The sequence below is a fragment of the Gekko japonicus genome, unplaced genomic scaffold, assembly GCF_001447785.1.
Source record: "Gekko japonicus isolate JY-2015 unplaced genomic scaffold, Gekko_japonicus_V1.1 scaffold191, whole genome shotgun sequence".
NCBI lineage: Eukaryota > Metazoa > Chordata > Lepidosauria > Squamata > Gekkonidae > Gekko > Gekko japonicus.
The window spans coordinates 906,968-926,100 of record NW_015175362.1 but is presented as its reverse complement, the minus strand read 5'-3'; the positions used below and the strand labels follow the sequence as shown (position 1 = coordinate 926,100).

The 19,133-nt window shown below is 42.5% G+C and overlaps 1 protein-coding gene across 1 annotated transcript in view; it reads left to right on the top strand.

Annotated features, from left to right (window-relative positions):
* Positions 1–19,133, top strand: part of FREM1 (FRAS1 related extracellular matrix 1) — a 40,100-nt gene that overhangs the window by 9,107 nt on the left and 11,860 nt on the right. Inside the window, exons 2-7 of the mRNA XM_015425413.1 lie at positions 2,402–2,869; positions 3,360–3,561; positions 4,968–5,112; positions 10,730–10,859; positions 13,606–13,678; positions 16,161–16,310. Of these exons, the coding sequence (XP_015280899.1) occupies positions 2,405–2,869; positions 3,360–3,561; positions 4,968–5,112; positions 10,730–10,859; positions 13,606–13,678; positions 16,161–16,310 (1,165 nt within the window). The 5' untranslated portion in view covers positions 2,402–2,404. The remainder of the gene's footprint in view (positions 1–2,401; positions 2,870–3,359; positions 3,562–4,967; positions 5,113–10,729; positions 10,860–13,605; positions 13,679–16,160; positions 16,311–19,133) is intronic.

The following is a 19,133-nucleotide window of genomic DNA, read 5'->3' as shown; positions in this document are numbered from 1 at the left end:
ACCCCCTGACATCACCGGAAGTGTGTCATAAGGCCACACCCCCTGACATCATCGGAAGTGTGTCATAAGGCCATACACCCCGCCCCCAATGGTCCGGGCCGCCGCCGCCGGCCTTGCAGCTCCACTGCCGAGCCCCATGAGGGGCTTGGCGATGGAGCTGCTCGGGAGTGCAAGGAAGCCCCGCGAAGGCCCTCCCTGGCCCCAGGCAGGCAGGGGTGGGGAGAGGCAGGGAGGAAGCAACTTATCCTCCCTCTTCTCCTGCCTCCTCCTGGCTGAATGAGGGCCGGAAGTGGGGCGGCCGGAAGCAGGGGGCAGGGCTTCGTCATGTGCCCCGCCCCCTGTACCTCACCCGGGGGAACTGTGATCCCCGCGATCCCCCCCGAAATGACCTCTGGGTGCAGTGTTTTATTATACAAGACAGAACTTTTGTAGTGGTGGAAACATGAATGTTAAATGGTCTCCCTGGGAAGACTTGGCTTTCTCCTTCCTTTAAAAATGTCAGATGTCAAGCCCAAACAGTTTTGTTTAAATTTGTGTGTGTGTGTTCACGCACGCGTGCGCCTGGAAATCATGGTTGATTTCTGGTGACCCCTAGTGGGGCTTGGACATTTCAGAGAGGTGGCTTTCTATTGCCTGCCTCTGCATCCCGGCCCTGGTATTCCTTGGAGGTCTCCCGTACAAGTTCTTGGCAGGGCCAGCCCTGCTTAGCTTCCGAGATCTGACAAGATCAGGCTTGCCTGGGCTATCCAGGTCAGGGCCAAACGGTTTTGTTTTAGAAGGTTTTTAAGGGGTTAGTTGGTCTATAATTATTTGATTTCTGTTTTCTGGAAATTGTTGATTCTGAGCTTTATCGTTGCTTTTAGTTTTAATTATTATGACTTATATTAGTGTTTTTAGTCCTATAAGCCACTCTATAGACTTGTCTGGTTTGATACTGTACATATACAGTAAATAAATGATTCTTAAACTTTACTGGACATCTATATTCTCAGATGATATTAGCAGACACTGCCACAAAAGGACTTAACAACTCATGTTTGTTATTCTGGAGAAAAGCACCAGTTTCATTTATTTATTTCATTTGTCCCCTACTTTTCTCCCCAATGGGGATCCAAAGCAGTTTGCATCATTTTCACCTCCTCCATTTTATCCACACGACGACTCTGAGAGTGTATGCATGTCCCAAGGCTGAGAGAGTTTGCCTGGCCCAAGGTCACCCAGTGAGTCCTCATGACACAAGAGGGGATTTGGACCTGGGTGTCCCAGATACTAGTTCAAAGGCTTAACCACAGTGGCTCCCAGTTATACCTAAATTTACTTAGAAACCCACAGATTCTGTCTTGAAACTCCAGGTCATGTACAAAAATATACAAGACTCATCCAACAACAAATACGCATGATTAAATATAGTATTTATTGGTTTAAAAAGAATTGGTCGTAATAGCAATGTGGAATAAAATATCAACAGTTTAAGCTATAGGTAAGGCCAAGCTACAGGATATGCACCAATCAGTTCAATGGTAGACCAATCACTTGTTTTTTAAAACTGGAGAAGATACTTGGAGAGGGGATAATTGAGAGCAGAAAACAGAATGGTAGAAATCTCAATTGAGGGGCAGTTTGGCTCAGAGAAACAGCAGGTAAGGAAAGGGTTATCTATCCTTTCCCCATCTGCTGTTTTTCTGCTTTCAGTTTCCATAATCCAAAACAGATTATCCAGTTTTTAAAAGGCCACTGGGTTACCATTTTGGGCAAATGTTTTCGTTCTACCTCAAGCTTGTCTGTGCTTACCTTGAAGAACTCTCTTCTAGGTGGTCATGTGAATAATGTAGGTGAAAATGGAAGTGCAAACAGTCATCAATGGACATTTTTCCTGCAGTCATTTAGGGGCCAAAATATATCCCTCCCAATCACAATAACCATAGTAACTGACCGCATCGGTATGTGTGTACTTGTGATTCATACAATATACCTTCCATTCAATGCTGTGCATGTATGCCCAAAATGATAACATGGAGGCTGAGGCCAACTGTGTGAACCAGGCCTTAGTATTGAAGTTTATCTGTGGAAAACAGTTCTAGTGAAAGCAACAGCATGGGGCGTAATTTCCTGTGCAATCCATGGTTTACAACAAAGTTGTAATTCTGTAACACTTTAATTTGTGCTGCTAAAAAGAAACATCCCAGAATACTAAAGAATGTGTGTAATCTATACACATCCTCAGTAGAAATTTCCGACAACTTCCAATTAACTTTTGGAGTTAGTTTGGTTTATAAATCCTTGGAATGCTGTGTCTGAGTTTGTGCTTCACAAGAACCATTTTATCAAGGTCTTGATGTGTATCTCCGAGTTACCAAGAAGCAAGCCCTTTAGTAAAGGTGTTTGTTATATTTCATTTCAGTAGATGGTGAAACAGGAACACATGCTGAAGGCTGCCTTGCCTCTTTTTGCCAGATTTGTCGTCAGCAACGGGCTAAGAATTAAACATGGAAAGTTTGACATCATTCTGGAAACAGTAGACCGGGCATTTCCCACAGTGGTCAAGAATGAGGGGTTACGATTGCTTGAAGGTGGTATGGCATTCCTCTCTCCAGATGTTCTACAGCTTTCAGACCCAGATACGGCTCCACAAAACCTCTCCTTTCTTCTGGCGCAGCTTCCACAATACGGACAGCTATACAACAGAGAGTCTGGGCTGTGGCAGCAAAGCTTCAGCCAGCAAGATGTGGACAATCTGAACATTGCTTATAAACATGGAGGAGGGGATTCTCGGATCGACAGATTTACATTTGTGGCAACAGATGGAGTGAACGAAGGCTTCGTTGTAAATGGCAAGGTGCAAACAGAGCCTTTGGCGTTCATCATTCAGGCAAGTTCCACACACACATACACATGGTAAAGTATTCATGTTGCATTCTACAAATGTAAATACACATTTCTGACTGCTTGTGATAAGAGTCTCTAGGACTATTTTTATACCAAATATCTTGTTTGTTGGAAGTACCTCACTCATTTATGGGTACACTTTTAGTCTTCATTTTGGGGCAAATATATCCCTCTTTCAAGCTTTTCTAGAGTCTTCATTTTGGGGGAAATATATCCCTCTTTCAAGCTTTTCTAGTAACCAGGTCACCTTGGACTGTATGTGTGTTAAGTTTCAGTTTTCCAGGAAGTATAGGAGTAGGTTAACCATATCAGTGCCTTTCAGAACCCTTGGGTTGACTGTGAGAAAGTACAAATGTTCGTTTCCACAAAGTAGAGCTTGGCCTGTTTTGGCCAAAGAAAGAGGGATATGTTGATTTCTTCTTCTCCTCTTGATCAACTTGACCCGAATCAGCTATGTATAACTTTTGTTTCAGGTGGATGGTGCAGTAAAAGCTTCATCAGAAATTATCCACCTCCGTTGTGCTTCTGATGTGGAACTTCTGAAGAATGGCAATTACGGCATTTACATTACAACTAGGTCACTAAAGATATCAAATTGTGGTGTTGATGATGACCAGATTATTTTTAGAATTTTACGAGGACCTCAATATGGCTACTTGCAAAATACAACAACAGGTATTATGTCAGTTCACCTCCGTTTAATATAGTTCAAGACAGCTTCTGTTGAGTAGCATTACAGCTTCCTCTTAAAGTAGACTTGTAGCAAAGCAAGAAGAATTCTCTACAAAGCTTCATCAGTAGAAGCAGTCAGGAAAGATATAGTTAGAACTCTGCAGAGATGTGTAGATTCCAAGTGATTTTTTAAATAGCCTGTTTCATTCCATTTTGATTCATAATATCATTCTCTTCCACGATCTCTCAGAGGAAGCTTTCTTAACAGTTAGATTTGAGTCCAGTAATGTCTTAGAGACCAGGTACAAGTATATTTGATGGAGCTTTGACTCTCAAAAACTTATGCCTTGAAAATGTTACTGGGTCTCTAAGGTGGATATTTGATTTAGATCTAGCTCCTGTACTGCAGACCAACGCAACTACCGTCTGAGCCTTCTTTACAGTTATTTCCTGAAGAGCAAAAACTACTTTCAGTGCACCTTCAAACTCTTTTCTTTTTCAAAACAGCACTAATAGATTTTAGTGGTATATTAGTTAGAAAAAGATAATATGAAAGGTTTGTGGAATTGTTACTTTGGGTTGTGCCTGAGTGCTTGGTATACTGGTGCAGGGCATAATGCAACACACAGAGTCCGCCTAGTTGAAGCCTGCTCAAACTCTAGTCCTCACACTTCAATCCAGGGTGTTTGGTTTTATTGGTTTCTTGGGAACAGCACATCCCACATTTCTGATGGGTTTTCTTACAAAGAATTTAAAGCTAATATTGCTACTAACGGGCTCTGTTCCAATGCAAAGACAAACTATGGTTTATCAGCATGGGAATGAGCCTTGAGGACTGTCAGGCTTGTGTACCTCTCTTCAAATGAACATTTCCTGGTTCCCAAATAAGCCACAAGTTCTCATGGAGTCCAAAATGGATGTACCAACGAACGGTGGTATATTTTCTTGCCAACAATTAGGATTCCAAAATTTAATAAGCCACAAGTTCCCGCAAAGTCCAAAATGGGTGTACCAACTAACAGTGGTATATTCTCTTGCCAACAATTAGGATTCCAAAATTTGCTTAATCCTGTTTTGGAATCCTGGCTCGTATGCTAGACAACAAACCACAATCTGTCGTTTCATCCAGTTCAGATATCATGACAAATTCTGATCTGTTGGGAATGTTTCAATGAGGAGGAAAGGGGAATGGAGGAGCCGAAGGATTTCCAAGACTCCTTGCTATAAAACACAAGCCCTTGCTGCTTGTTACATCTGAATTCAGCCTCTGCTTTGATATTTTGCTCTTTTATTTATTTATTTATTTATTTATGTATTCGATTTGCTATCCCGCCCTAACCCCTAAGGGTCTCTGGGCGGCTTACAGAGGGTGCTAATCACATTTTTGTATTTCCCTTGGGTTTTTTCAGGTGGATTTATTCAGGAAGAATTCAATCAAAGGGATTTAAGAAGCAAAACCATACTTTATATCATTGATCGGTACTGGGAGGGAAACTCAGACAATCTGGAGATTCAAGTTGCTAATCCTGATGGAATGTCTGTGGCACCTCAAATGTAAATGCTTTCTTCCCCTAAACACTCTCGTTTTTGCTTCCTGCCTTAAGCCATGCCACTTACTGGCTTGGATTCCCTTGGAATGCGTGATTTCCATTAGTTTGGTGCAAGCTTCTTGCCTCCCCCTTCCTGGTGCCGCCCTAAACGCTGCTCCTGTGGGTCAGGGGGACCCCTCCAAAAGGAAAGAAAAAAGCCTGGGGCAAGTCAATAGTCTGCAGGAAGAGGGGAGAAGGGGTGAAAATCATCCTGCCTTCCATGGAAATCCTCTCCTGGACCCAATTTACCAAATGTGCTGAACAGAGATGATGCAGTTGCTGCCTATAGAGAGGAAAGAGTTTTAAAAAGTAAGTTGTAGCAGGACTGAAGGAAAGAGGGCTGGGCATCCTGCCTTCCGTCTTGCTATAATTTAGTGGGTTTTTTTTAACCCTTTCTTCCCTGTAGCCAGAAACAGCAACAAACAATCTTGCTGTAGTCTTTGTGGAAGGGTAATGTTATCTTCCCCATAGTGCAGTGGAAGTGCTGAGGCAGAGAGAACATGGCTTTGCGAAGCCTGGCCAGAAGTGATATATGTCATTGGGACTCTTCCTGATTTATGGCACCGTCTCTTATCCATCCACCATAACATGCCAACTCTGTCTTTTCCCTTAGGAGATGAACAGTTGGGGGCACAGTTTTATTATTTATTTGTTTGTTAGTTTGTTAGATATATACCCTGCCCTCTCCACCAAGGCAGGCTCAGGGCGGCTTACGTAAACATTTTAAACAGTTTAAAACCACATAAAATCTTAAGTGCTATACATAAATTTCCTATGCAACGGTGAACCATAATCCAATATTTTCCATAACAGGAATCTGTTAGTACAATCATAGCTGAGGGGGAAAATCCCAGAGAAGGCTCTTATGTTATATCAAGATGGTAAATGTAGTCAAACGCCTGCTGGAAGAGGTCCATCTTGCAGGCCCTGTGGAACTGAAGTAAGTTCCGTAGGACCCTGGTAGGACAATTACCCCACAAGTTCTTCCTCCATCCTCTATAACCTCCTGCTCCAAAATACAACTTCTGTAGCTGCTTTTGTCTTTTTAAAAAAACTGATTGTGGGAAATATTTTACATGACTGTGTCCCATGTAGCCTGTCTCATAGCATCACTTTTAGTTACATCTTGAGAGACAGAGAATAAGATAATGGGTTATGTTTGAATAAAGCAGCTTCTGTTTCACACGAGCATACAAGTTTTGGAATGACATAGCTCTCTAGTTTTGAAACATTCTCATATTATTATTATTTCTTTAATTTATACCCCACCCTATCCCACGAAAACAAAAGGACTTGATCTGAGAAGGGCAATCAGATTTTACCATTTTGTTTCTTTTAAAACTATGAAAGCCTTGAAGAAATAAACATGTTTATGTTTGAACCCCAGAGCCTATTTTCATTATTGGAAATCAGCTCTAGACTTGTTGAAGTAATAATGAAAAGAATGTTCTTGCGCTTGGAGCTGAGATTTCAGAAATACTAGCCCTAGTTATATGCCTATGCTTAAACTTCCTGCAGGATTTTAAGTTTGCATAGCTTTGCACTGGCCTAATAGGGCTAGTTGTAAAATGGATGACACCCCTTTTCTCACAATCTGTGTGCCCCTTCAAACACAAGATTTATATTATTTTCCATGATGTACCCTCTCCGCAGTGCTATGGGTGACTCAGTTCCTGTATGGAACAGGAAAAGGCTTGTCATCCATTTTACCCACTATGCAACACTGTGATTAATAGCACGGCATGGGTCCATAGAGGAAAAGTCTTACTGTAAATTAAATGCTAAGGGATTCCATGGCTGAATTGTGAATGAAGAAAGGTACCTCTATTTGCACATTTTGACAGCTAGAGGTCACTCTAGCTCTGGATTGGGGCTTCAGAGACTCTGTTCAGTTCAGTAGACATAAGGATTACTTTTCAGTGAGGGTTTTACGCATCAGCAATAAAAGGGGCCATCAAAGCCAAGCCAACACACCTTTTATTTCCCTAACATTGTGCTACCAATATTTTAGCAAGACCCATCTATAAACTTTCTTTTTTACTTGAGTGATCACAACCTGCAAGCCCAAGTGTAGTGGAAGGTAGTTTGGGTGAATTTAGGAAAGAGTATTTATTGGGAAATGATCTATACAATGTATTTTGAGCTTCATTTGTTTCTTCACAGATATGGTTGCCAGCTCTGGGCTGAGAAATACCTGGAGATTTTGGGGAGGGCTCGGGGAGGGGCGGGGGAATGAGCTCAGCTGGGTCTGGGTAAACTGATCTTGCTCATCTAGAGTTCAACTATCATAGCAGGAGAGTTCCATGTGCCACCATGGAGGTTGGTGACCCTGTCCACAGAGGGAGATGAACTTGTTTAAAAGTTCCCCTGTACATTTGTTGAAGGGAAGAAAGCTGTATAATATTCATGCCCTGCAAGAAGGTTTTTATGTCCTTCAAAAAGCATTGAGATGTATTGGTTACTTCCCAATAGTGTTCTCTGACCCTTTTCAAATTGCTTTGTACGTAACCTTTAAGATGGTGACAATTAGAAATGGGCAACATGTGCCTAAACATTCAGATTCTGAGAAATCTGCCTCTTTCGCTTCCATCTACTTGTATTCTTTTCAGCCAAACTAAGAAGGAAGGCACAATTTTGTTCACTGTGTACAATTAGTAACACTTCTTTTGCTAGTCTGTTATAACTTCTTAGGATTTGAAATGAGTTAAAAAGACAGAAACTGGTAATCTTTAAGTAATAGAATCAGTGTGATCAAACCATATTGAACCTTGAAAGGAGCAAAATCTAAAGCATATCAGTTCTCTTTCTGAATTACCTAGACTGAAATTGTAGAAGGATGAGTTAATTATGTACCTGCACTTCCAGCATCTGCCACGAGATGTCTCCTTATTCAGCCACAAATAATTTGCTAGGTTTTCTTTTATAAGGATAATAATTTTACACTGAAGTGTGAAACCTGCAGGCAGACATTCTTGAGATGGGATATAGGTGCCATTTATCTCCCAATGTTCATCAAAATAGGGTGTAACTCCAATTTTTTTATATCCATGGGAGTTGTCCCATAAATCATAGGTGGCCAACTTGTGACAATTAATGGAGCCTGTGGAGTTGGCTCTAACATGGCTGCAGGCCTACTCATTCCTGTGTACCTCTCCAGTGCTGCACTGTCAGCATCATAAATGCTATGGGATGCAGTTATGGAGTAAAACTATAGGTGAGGAGGCAGCCATGTATGTTTGTTCATGTATTCATATATAAAGTGAGAAATGTGTGGGGAGCAGTCTGTAGTTACAGGAAAAGGAACATGTGGACTAGGAGAGCAAAATCTTATCTCTCTGTGCTCCATAGTCTGAAGTATGTCTCTCCTCAGTTCAGCTCAGCATCCCACTCTTCCTCCAAGGAACGTAACCCTACACATGTGAGAGTTTTGCCAATTTTCTCCTCACCACCACACTGTGAGGTAGCTCAGGCTGGATGTTAGTGACTGTTCCAGCTTCCAAGGCCTGCCAGTGAGCTCAATGGGTGATGGAGGATCTGAATCCCATTTTCCAAGTTCAGAGCCCAACACCTTGACCTGTAAGGGAAGCTTTCAATATTATAGCTTGCTTATTAAAATTTGGCCAAAACATACATCTGGGGGAGGGGGAGGAGATGTACCAGTGATTAATTTTATGGCTCAGCCAAATTATTATGTGTTCACCTAAATTTCTGTGGTCAACAGACATTGTTTTCCAGAAGTCCCTTTTTTATAATATAATTGAAATGCAACAAGATCATTTTCCCCAAAAAAAGTTTTCCAGAAGTCCCTTTTTTATAATATACTAACATCAACTATATGGGCACATTTTATATCCAGATGTCACAGGACAAGCCTTTGAAAATGAGCCCACTGCTGTTCAGACAAGTTTCTGTTCTGTGTGCCAGTTTTCTCATGTGCAAAGCAATTCCTTCTTGGAAAAGGTGGAGCAGCTACCCAGTTAGTCCTGAGTCTACCCTGCAAAAATGTAGAACAACCAGTTAGGAAGCCTGCCCTTTTTTTCTTTTTCCTGAGAATCATGACATTCTGAAATCATCCTAGGGAGCTGATGAGATACAACTGACAGTGGAGAGAAAGGTGTCAATCTGTACCTTTTTGATAATACTAGAATGCCATGCTGTTGATTCAGACCAGCAGTTTAAATGTGTATTGTCACTTTTCTCTGTTCTAGTCAAAACTCTTCAGTTCTTATGTCTAGGCCTAGTCTAGTGTTGTGAATAGAGTGTCAGACAAGAATCTAGAAGACCCTGGTTCGAAACCTCAGCTCTCCCATGGAAGCTTTCTGGGTCACCCTGCTCTTCCTTGCCCAAACTTCACCCTAGAGTTGCCGTGAGGATAAGATGAAGAACAAAATTGTAAACTGCTTTGTGTTCCCTTTGGGGAGAAAAATCAGGATGTTTGTGTATGTGTGCGCACACGTGCACACGTACATTCCTAATGTTATACTACATTCAAAGCAGTTTACTACATAAAACAAAACACTAAAAGCATTTTAATCACAAAATTACTATTTATTTTGAGTATTAATTGCATTTGTATTGTGCTTCCCCCACCACCACCAAAAGACCCAAGATTGATAACAAAATTCAATATAAAATAGGGAAATGAAGGCATATGGGAGCGGACTTTCAGTCTCCCTTATTCTTTTGCAAAATAGCCAGATGCTGAGGGAGGCACAAGTCTACGGCAGAGGTCTCCCTGTTCCACATTTCTGCTAAACTTCACATAGGCTGTCTGTCTGCCTGAAATGGGAGAAGCCTTCTAAAGACACAGAACAAATCTTAATAAGAACTGCAGAGTCAAAATGTAAAAACCTTGGGCAAATCAGATGTTTTTTAAAAAGCAAATGTTTAATACCTGGGGGAGAACAAGATAATTTTACTTTATCTCAGAACGCACTTAAGTGAGTGGGACAGATGAATACCCTGAGGGTGGTGTAGTTTTCAGAATTGGAGAGATCACTGGAAAGGCCCTGCTCCTAGCGGATGCCAGCCGGCGACTACCAAAGATGGGGATTTTGTGCAGGGTCCTGCTGGCAGACCTTAAAGACTGGGCAGATTCATAGAGGAGAAGGTGTTCCCTCATATGTCTTAGACACAAACAATTTAGAGCTTTAAAGATCAAAACCAATGTCTTGAATTTTGTACAGAAATCTATAGGTAGTCAGTAATAATTCCTTGAAGTACAGGTATAATGTGTTATCTCCTGTTTATGCCCCAAAACAGACAGGTAGCAATCTAGTTCCAAATATGTGTATTCCCTGAATAACCCCTAATCTCAGATGCCAGGTAGCAGGCAGCCAGCTTTTAGAGAAAACATTCATTTTTTAGTTCTCGTAAGCCTTAGCTCAAATTAAGCCCTGCTCATGACTTTCTTCTTATTGGTGGGCAATTTAACACAATTGCACATTGGTAGGAAGATAACACAGAGGAAAGAAATTACACTCGCCTGAAATCCTCAGCCAGGTAGGGTTTCTAAAATTGCTATGAAGGTTTTCCCCCCAATGTGATTTTGTATCTTTTTCTTTCTCCTCTCTCCCACACAGTCTGGAGTTAAAGTGGTCTAAAATTGAAATGCAACAAGATCATTATGAAGTATGTGAAAATGTGGGGACTCTGCCTTTGAAAGTCACCCGATTGGGGCATACCACAGATTCTGCCTTTGTTGCAGTGAAGGTAATCTTTTCTTAAGAAATAACACAGTTTTACTGGAGCCTAAACTTATGTAGAATTGATTTGCAGAGTTTTATTGAGCATTTATAGGTAACCTTGCAATTGCTGAGTGATAGGAAAGCTCTGTAGTTAACCAGCCAAGGCCTAGCTTAGTTACTACTGTCAACCTGTGCAAACTGAAGGCCCACCTTTAATTATACCTACAAGATGGGACCCAGTTTTTAAATGCTGTAGCCATATATCTCCATGTTTCTGGCTTATCTCCAGACTCCAGACTATATAAAAGGAAAGACAGGGCTTTTTTAATTTTAATAGCAGCAGGGGAATTTTGGTAGCTAAGACTTTTCACACAAGGGAGAGAAAATTCCCAGTAGGGTTGCCAAATAGATTTGACTCACCGGCGGGGGAGGCTCCTTCCCGTCCGGGAGTCTTCCGTGTGTGTGTGCGCGCGTGCGCGCCGCCGGAGCGTCACCGGAAGTGACGTCACACGCTGGGCGGCGCCACACCATTTGAGGGGAAAACAAAGAGTTTTCCCCTCAAATGGCGTGGCCCCGCCCCCAGCGTGCAATGTCACTTCCTGGTGACGCGCACGCGGGGGTGGGGTTTCCCCCGGGCCCCGATTCCGGCGCGCCGGGAATCGGGGCTCCGAAACGGGGGATTCCCCGCCCCCCGGCTGCATTTGGCAGCCCTAGCCCCCAGCGTGCCAGGCCTGCCCACGTCACTTCCTGGTGACGCGCACGCAGGGGTGGGGTTCCCCCCGGGGCCCGATTCCACGGCGTCGGAAATTGGGCCTCCAAAGCGGGGGGCTACCTGCCCCCCGCCTCCACTTGGCAGCCCTAATTTCAAAAGACTTGTTCCCTGTCTTTTTATAAATGTGGTTTCATTCCCTAACCGAGCTTATGCGATTTTTCTTTCCTGACATCCAGGAATAACTTTAGATCCAACACTTACAAAAATGGTTCTTAATATTCACAAAAGGGTATTTCTCTTCCTTCCCCACCTCATTTTCACAAACATTTTCAACACACAGTTCTCTATGTGTAGAATGATGGCAATAGCATTCCACAGGCATTGTTGATAGCTGTCAGAAAAGTACACCGTCCCCCGCCCCAGCTTGTATTGGAGAGTTATTCCACTGCTGTTAAGGAAATAGGATCACAGACACACCCAGATTTCGCAGATGAAGTGTCACTGCTGTCCGCACCCATAACTGATTTACATAACAACTCTGTGCCCTGTTTACAAGTATATACATATGATCCATGAGGAAATGAATGCTGAAGCTGATAGTCACATTTATAATGCAAACCTAGGGTTGCATGGCTAGTTCCCTTGTGTCATATACTATACACCTATATATGGCAGTATCCCCATGGCCCAGCAGAATATCTTCTGTGGCCTACCCTTTGAAAATTGCTAAGAGCTATAGACTTGAATGACATGGCGTATTTTTTTTAAGACACTGTAGTTTCTTACGGGCAAACTACACAGGATATGGGAGATACATGACTGCATTTTCCATGCTTTGTTTGACATTTATGATTCAGCTGTGTGGGAGAGAAAGTGAATAATTTGGAACTGGGCTACGGTACTGAAAAAGGGATTTAACTTTTCCTGCCCCGCTTGCCTGTTTTCCCAATTAAAATCTTCTCCCACCCAGCCACTGTTAGCTGCTGTTGGGGTGGGGGAGAGCCTTTTTCCCTATTCCCATATCAGTTAGGGCGGGGGTAATTTCTGTTGAGGAAACAATACCTGAGATGACTGTACCTCCTTCCCTAATGGAGCAGCTGTGGAATTTGTTATAAATATGCTTGTAGACTTTGTCAGTAGTAAATCAGACTTGCTAGAAGCTTTTGTTTCATTTTCAGTGGTCTCCCATGGTACCTTTGCACTTTATACCCGCTCTTATCATGCTGGCCAGGACACTCTCCAATCCTTATCTCCATTTGGAAGGTTGCAAGCTGAACCACACAGGAGGTGCGTTCAGATGGGGCGTTTCAGCCGGCATAAGCTGTACCGGTTGGAACCGTTGCAGTTTATGCCGGCTGAAACGCGATCACACTTACCTCCTGTCTGCGGAGCCTATCGCTGTATGCCCGTTCACACACAGCGTGCGTTGGACCCTCAGTTTGCGCATGCGCATAGGCAGCCATCCACAGAATGGCTATCTTAAGGCATGTGCAAAACACCCCATCCAGAAAAGCATGCCCTGAAGAGAGAACTTACCTTTAAAGTTTAAAGAGCAAACTGGCCTCCCTGAGGTCCCGGACTCCTCTAAAACGTTAAACTAAGGACCTTTTCTTTCTTTTTTTTAAACAAACGCCGGGGCGAAGCTTCGCCCAAGCGCATATCGCCGACCTTAAAAAAAAATGGCAGGCGAAAATCGGAAGCCTCGTGTTTCCGAACGGAAGTGGCTCTACAACGGTGGAGAGCGATCAGACGGGGGGGGGGGTAAAGCGATTACAACCGTTGCACTCAGGATACCACCACTTGGGGACCTAGCGGCAGAATACAACGGTTTAAAGCTCTTTGCAACAGTTAGGGAAGGAAGGCAGATGTTCGCCGTGTGAACGCCGGTAAGTACACCGATTCTAACCGGCACCTATACCGTTGTAAATGCCCCGTCTGAATGCACCCAGTGTGTCCTGGGATCCATGGGACCCATCCAGACCTTAGCCTCCCCCTCACTCTTCACAAAATTGGATTCCTGCTTGGCCTCAGAGATTTTTTTCACCATCTTTTCTTTTAGGTCACTGAAGTGACGGCTTTATCAGGAAAGGATTTTACAGTGGTACCTTCAAAGCTTATTCAGTTTGATCCAGGTAAGATGTGGCTCAAAGATTCCAACCCTAGGGCAGGGAACGTTTTTGGTTCGGGTGACAAAAAAAAAAGCAACATTTACCTGTGAAGATGTTGATGTGCCAGGAAGCAAAATGGAGTGCAGGGCTGAGAGAAGGGTTGTACTTGCCCAGACATGCTTGGAGTAAGACAAGCCACAATGGTGTTACCAGCATCAGAGGGATTGGCCTTGGTTTTGGCTGGTGGCTGTGTAGGTCTAGGAGATGCCTGTTCCCTTCTTCCAGACTGCTGCCATCAGCAGGGCTGCCAGTGCCTCGGTTGCTTGAGTGGAGATCTGGCCCCAGTTGCCAAGTAAGATGATCTGGTGTGCTGCTGTCAGTGCATGTGCTGGGTGGCTGCATACAGCTATGCTAACCATTGAAAATGGATCACTTTATTGAAAGAGGTAGAGAGTGGCAGCATATCTAGTTACAGCACAGGTTTATTGTAGCCTATCCCATCCAGCGTAGACAATAGGTTAAAAAATTTCATGGAAGATACACCAGTGTGAGAAGGATCCCTACATCTTCCCCTTTCTTCTGAGAAAGAACCCTGCCATGCCTGTCGAGAAATTGCCAGAAAATCTATGGTACAACCACAGAGTTTCCAGTAATTCCTGGAGAGGATTGACAGCATTTTATTTTATTTTTTCTTTAACTGGCTATAGGAGTGCCATCAGGCAATGCCCTCTAGGGGCTTATGGCAACCCTACGAGCACATGAAGTTACCTTATACCATTGGTTGTTCTTGCTTTGATTGGAAGCAGCTTTCCAGAATCTCAGGAACATAAAGATCTTTCCTGCTGCCTAAGATTCTTTAACTGGAAATGCCAGGGATTGAACCTGGAACGTTCTGTATGCAAAGCTTGTTCTTTGTCACTGAGCCACAGACCATCCTTATACAGGTATTGTAACTGCTGCCAAAATTCACTTTTCTGATATTGGAGAGAGACATGGCTGCATCAACACACATAAGTGATACACCACTGCTCTCAGACATGGAAAATCTGTACCAGTTTAGCACCTTTCTGTAATGCTGGCGCTGGCAAGAAGATGTTCCATATGGTATAGCCAATCCACATGGTGAGCCCAATTGGTTTTCAGCAGCAAGCTACACCACTTACATAATACAAAAGGCGGGAATTTTGTTCTTGGGGTGGGGGAAGTGTCTAGAAATCTTAATTCTCAAAAATTCATTGTCAGTCAAAAATGACATTGAGTTTCATTATCAAGGTCCAGACACAGTTCTGAAGTACTATGATATGAAACCAATGTTTCAATTATGTTGGTCTGTAGGCACATGATTCAGCAGCCTTGTTTGAAGCTACAGGGGCCCGGGTCTGCTCAGTGCGTGGATGCGTGACTGGGGGGCCTGCCTTGACTTAATTTTCTTCTGCTAAAATGCCTTTGATCTGGGTACACTGCCTTGACTTCATTTTCTTCTGCTAAAATGCCTTTGATCTTCCACTCAAACGGAAACATGAACATTTGCTTTAGGTAAAACTCAAGGCAACTTCCCCCCAGAGGACCATTTCTTTGCCTCCTTTCAGAGGCTGTTGAATACCTTTATTATTCTGCCAGACTTTTGGATCTGGAATTTAATCTTTTAGAGCCTGATCATTTTATGCTGCTGCTGACATATAAGATGTTTTTGATGTTGATTCAATTTGTTGTAGTGTTTTATTGACCAAACGTCAGTGTTTAAGTGTTAATGGTTTTGGTTTTAATTTGTGAACCATGGTGAGAGCCTTTCAACAACAACAACAAAAAGCAGTAAAGTATTGTAAATGTAACACATAAACTGGGGGAGGGGTGTTCAGAAGACATCTTCTCATCCCACCTCCCAAGATATTTTTGCTTCTCTTAAAATTCTTGGGATGTTTTGCCCCCAAATAACCTCTACATTCACATCCATTTCTATGGCAACTCTGCTCTCATCTCAGTGTTTCTCAATATTGCTTTTTAGGTATGGACTTGAGCAGCAGTTACTGTTGCTCACAGCCAATAAGACACTAGTAGATTATACTTATACTTGTGGTGGAAACATATTGGCTTTACATCAAGGTGCTTGACAGCTGGGTTTTGCAAATAGATGTCATTTATGATTGGCATGGTACTTCAGAAATCATAGCATTAAGATTTCATAATAAAGAGTGCACCATTTCTTTTCCAAATTTCCAAGAAGAGTTAACCCTACCCTTCCTCTGCTTTGCACGCTGTTATTTTCCTTTCTAGAAAACTGATCTTTGTTGCTGAGTGAATGGAATCATCATTGCTCAGGAACAAATTTAGTCTCTAGTTAGTGTTATTTGGGAAAACCACAGGAGGCCAGTCAGCGGGTAGGAGCACAATGGTATATACAAGCCAGTCTATTGTAGCTGTAGACATGTTAATTAATATATTTCTTCGACACCTAGGTTGATTGAAAAAGCAATTAAAATGTAATTAAAATGTTTACTTCTGGTAGGAATGTCAACCAAGATGTGGAATATAGCAATTACCTATGACGGATTAGAGGAAGACGATGAGGTCTTTGAAGTGGTTCTGATCTCCCCTGTGAATGCTGTTCTTGGCACCAGGACAAAAGCTCGAGTGAAAATTTTGGACTCAAAAGGAGGTATTCTCTTTTGATCTTCATAATAAAATCTGAAGCAGTCTTGGCTGAGAAGCTACTTATTTTTCAACATACAAATATTGTTGCTAACACTTACCTTCAAATCAAAATACTTAATTTTATTATTTTTTAAAAAGGAAATAGCCTTGATAGTTTCAGACTTTTTCTCCTCTGGCACTCTGTATTCTCCCTCTGCTTAGGAAACACAGCATGAAGGAAGCAACGAGTGCTCAAGCAAACAACTCCCCCGCCCAATGTTTTTTCCCCCTATTTAGAGGAGTTTGATTTTTGGCTCACAGTGTTGCTTTCAAAAGAAAGCCCGTTAATGGATTAGCATTGCTTTCCCTCTGCTTAGGAAACACAGCATGAAGGAAGCAACGAGTGCTCAAGCAAACAACTCCCCCGCCCAATGTTTTTTCCCCCTATTTAGGGGAGTTTGATTTTTGGCTCACAGTGTTGCTTTCAAAAGAAAGCCCGTTAATGGATTAGCATTGCTTTCCCCCTCTTCCTGTTGACTGTATAACTACTTCTGTGCTCCCAGACAGAGTTTTTATGAGAAAAAATATCTGATTACTGCAATATCATTATGAGGTGTCATAACAACAACATTAGTTTTTCTTATTTAAGTTGTTTTATAAAAAGGGGTTCAAGTCATTGGATTCTTTTTGAAAAATTCACCTTCGACACTTGTGCTGTAAGCAACATGGTAAGGGAGATCCATGTGCTGAAGCAGTCCTTCATTAAGAGTTTTCTTGCTTGGGACATATCCATGGGTTGAGATTGGATTTAAATGTACATCAACATTGTGATGGTCACCTGGTCAGAAGACACCCATTGTGTTTCCCTTTTGCATTGCAGGATGTTGACAGGGATGTACTTTCTGATCTGTCTTGCCATGAGGATGGGGATGCCAATGTACAGCCTTAAAGTGCTGCTTCTGTGCAAAAGTTTGATGCACAAGACTATAGCTGGGTGCAATTCAGGAACAGTGACGCATGTGTGGAACTTTGTCCATGAAGTTTTTCCTGCTCTCTTCCATGAACAAACAAATGTTCTGCATATCCAGAACAGCTCCCTTTGGAAGACGACAGGGAATCCCCAATGGATGCTTTCAGGAATGTATATCTTTGCCAGAGTTCCATTGGCACAGACCTTAAGAACATAAGAACATAAGAGATGCCAATGTTGGATCAGGCCAAAGGCCCATCCAGTCCAACACTCTGTGTCACACAGTGGCCAGAAATACCAGTGCCATCAGGAGGTCCACCAGTGGGGCCAGGACATTAGAAGCCCTCCCACTGTTGACCCCTCCCCCAGCACCAAGATGACAGAGCATCACTTGCCCCAGAGTCCCTATCTATACCTTGTGGCTAATAGCCACTGATGGACCTCTGCTCCATATGCTTATCTAATTCCCTTTTGAAGCCGTCCATGCTTGTAGCCACCACCACTTCCTGTGGCAGTGAATTCCAAGTGTTAATCACTCTTTGGGTGAAGAAGGACGTCCTTAGCATTGGCCTTTTTAATTGCAGTCACACACTGTCTCGACATTTTCAGTGAGTTATCTACTACAACTCCAAGATCTCTCTCTTGATCAGTCTCTGCCAGTTCAGACCCCATCAATGTGTATTTATATTTAGGATTTTTGGCTCCAATGTGCATCACTTTGCACTTGGACACATTGAACCCCATTTGCCATGTTGACGCCCACTTGCCCATCCTTGACAGATCCCTTTGGAGTGCCTCACAATCTTCACTGGTTTTCACCACCCTGAACAACTTCGTATCATCCGCAAATTTAGCCACTTCACTGCTTACTCCCAACTCCAAATCATTAATGAACAAGTTAAAAAGCAGTGGACCAAGTATTGATCCCTGCGGTACCCCACTGCTTACCACCTTCCACTGAGAAAATTGCCCATGTATACTCACTCTCTGTTTTCTATTAATTAGCCAGTTTTTGATCCATAATAGGACTTGTCCTTTTATCCCATGATTTTTGAGCTTACTTAGGAGCCTTTGATGAGGAACTTTATCAAAAGCTTTCCGGAAGTCAAGGTAAACAATATCTATTGGATCCCCCTTGTCCACATGTTTGTTCACACTCTCAAAGAACACTAACAGGTTAGTGAGACAAGATCTTCCCTTCTTTTCAGAGACAGATAGCTCAAGTTAATATAAGACTGGTTCTTATATTATTTTTAAATTTTTAATTCACATTTGAGGCTATGGTTTAATCTACACTATCCCACAGCAACACCTTTTAATCTGAATTAGGATATCATGTCAATTCATGGTCTATGGTTGTGGCTCTCTATGGCATAGAGAATTTTGTTACCTTAAAGAAATATAATTACTCAGAATTCTAATGTAATACATAAACATAACCTCAAAAACTCTCCACTGAATTCTACTGAACAATTTGAAATTCTTTAATGCAACATGAGTACTCTTATGTTGCTCTGTGGGTAAAGACATACAGAAGGGTATAATAGCCAATCAGGAGGCAAGGTTGCACGAAGGATACAGGAAGCTCTTGTATACCTTTGGCCGGAAAACAGAATACTCATTCTGTCTGGGATGGTTGTCCTCTTCCACCTGTGCACAGCTTCATGAGAGCAGTGGTGAGGGACGAAGGAGACACCCGCTTACACAGCCAGATCAGCTGAATTAACCCTGGCGTTCAGTTGTGGCAACAGATGTCGCAACCAGATTGCCCTCACACGGGGTCTGCCTGGTTCTTATGTTTTTAAATTCTGTATGGTCTTTGGATTTTTAAAATGTTATTTCTTATGTAACAGCCTTTGGCTAGTATCAGTAACTAAA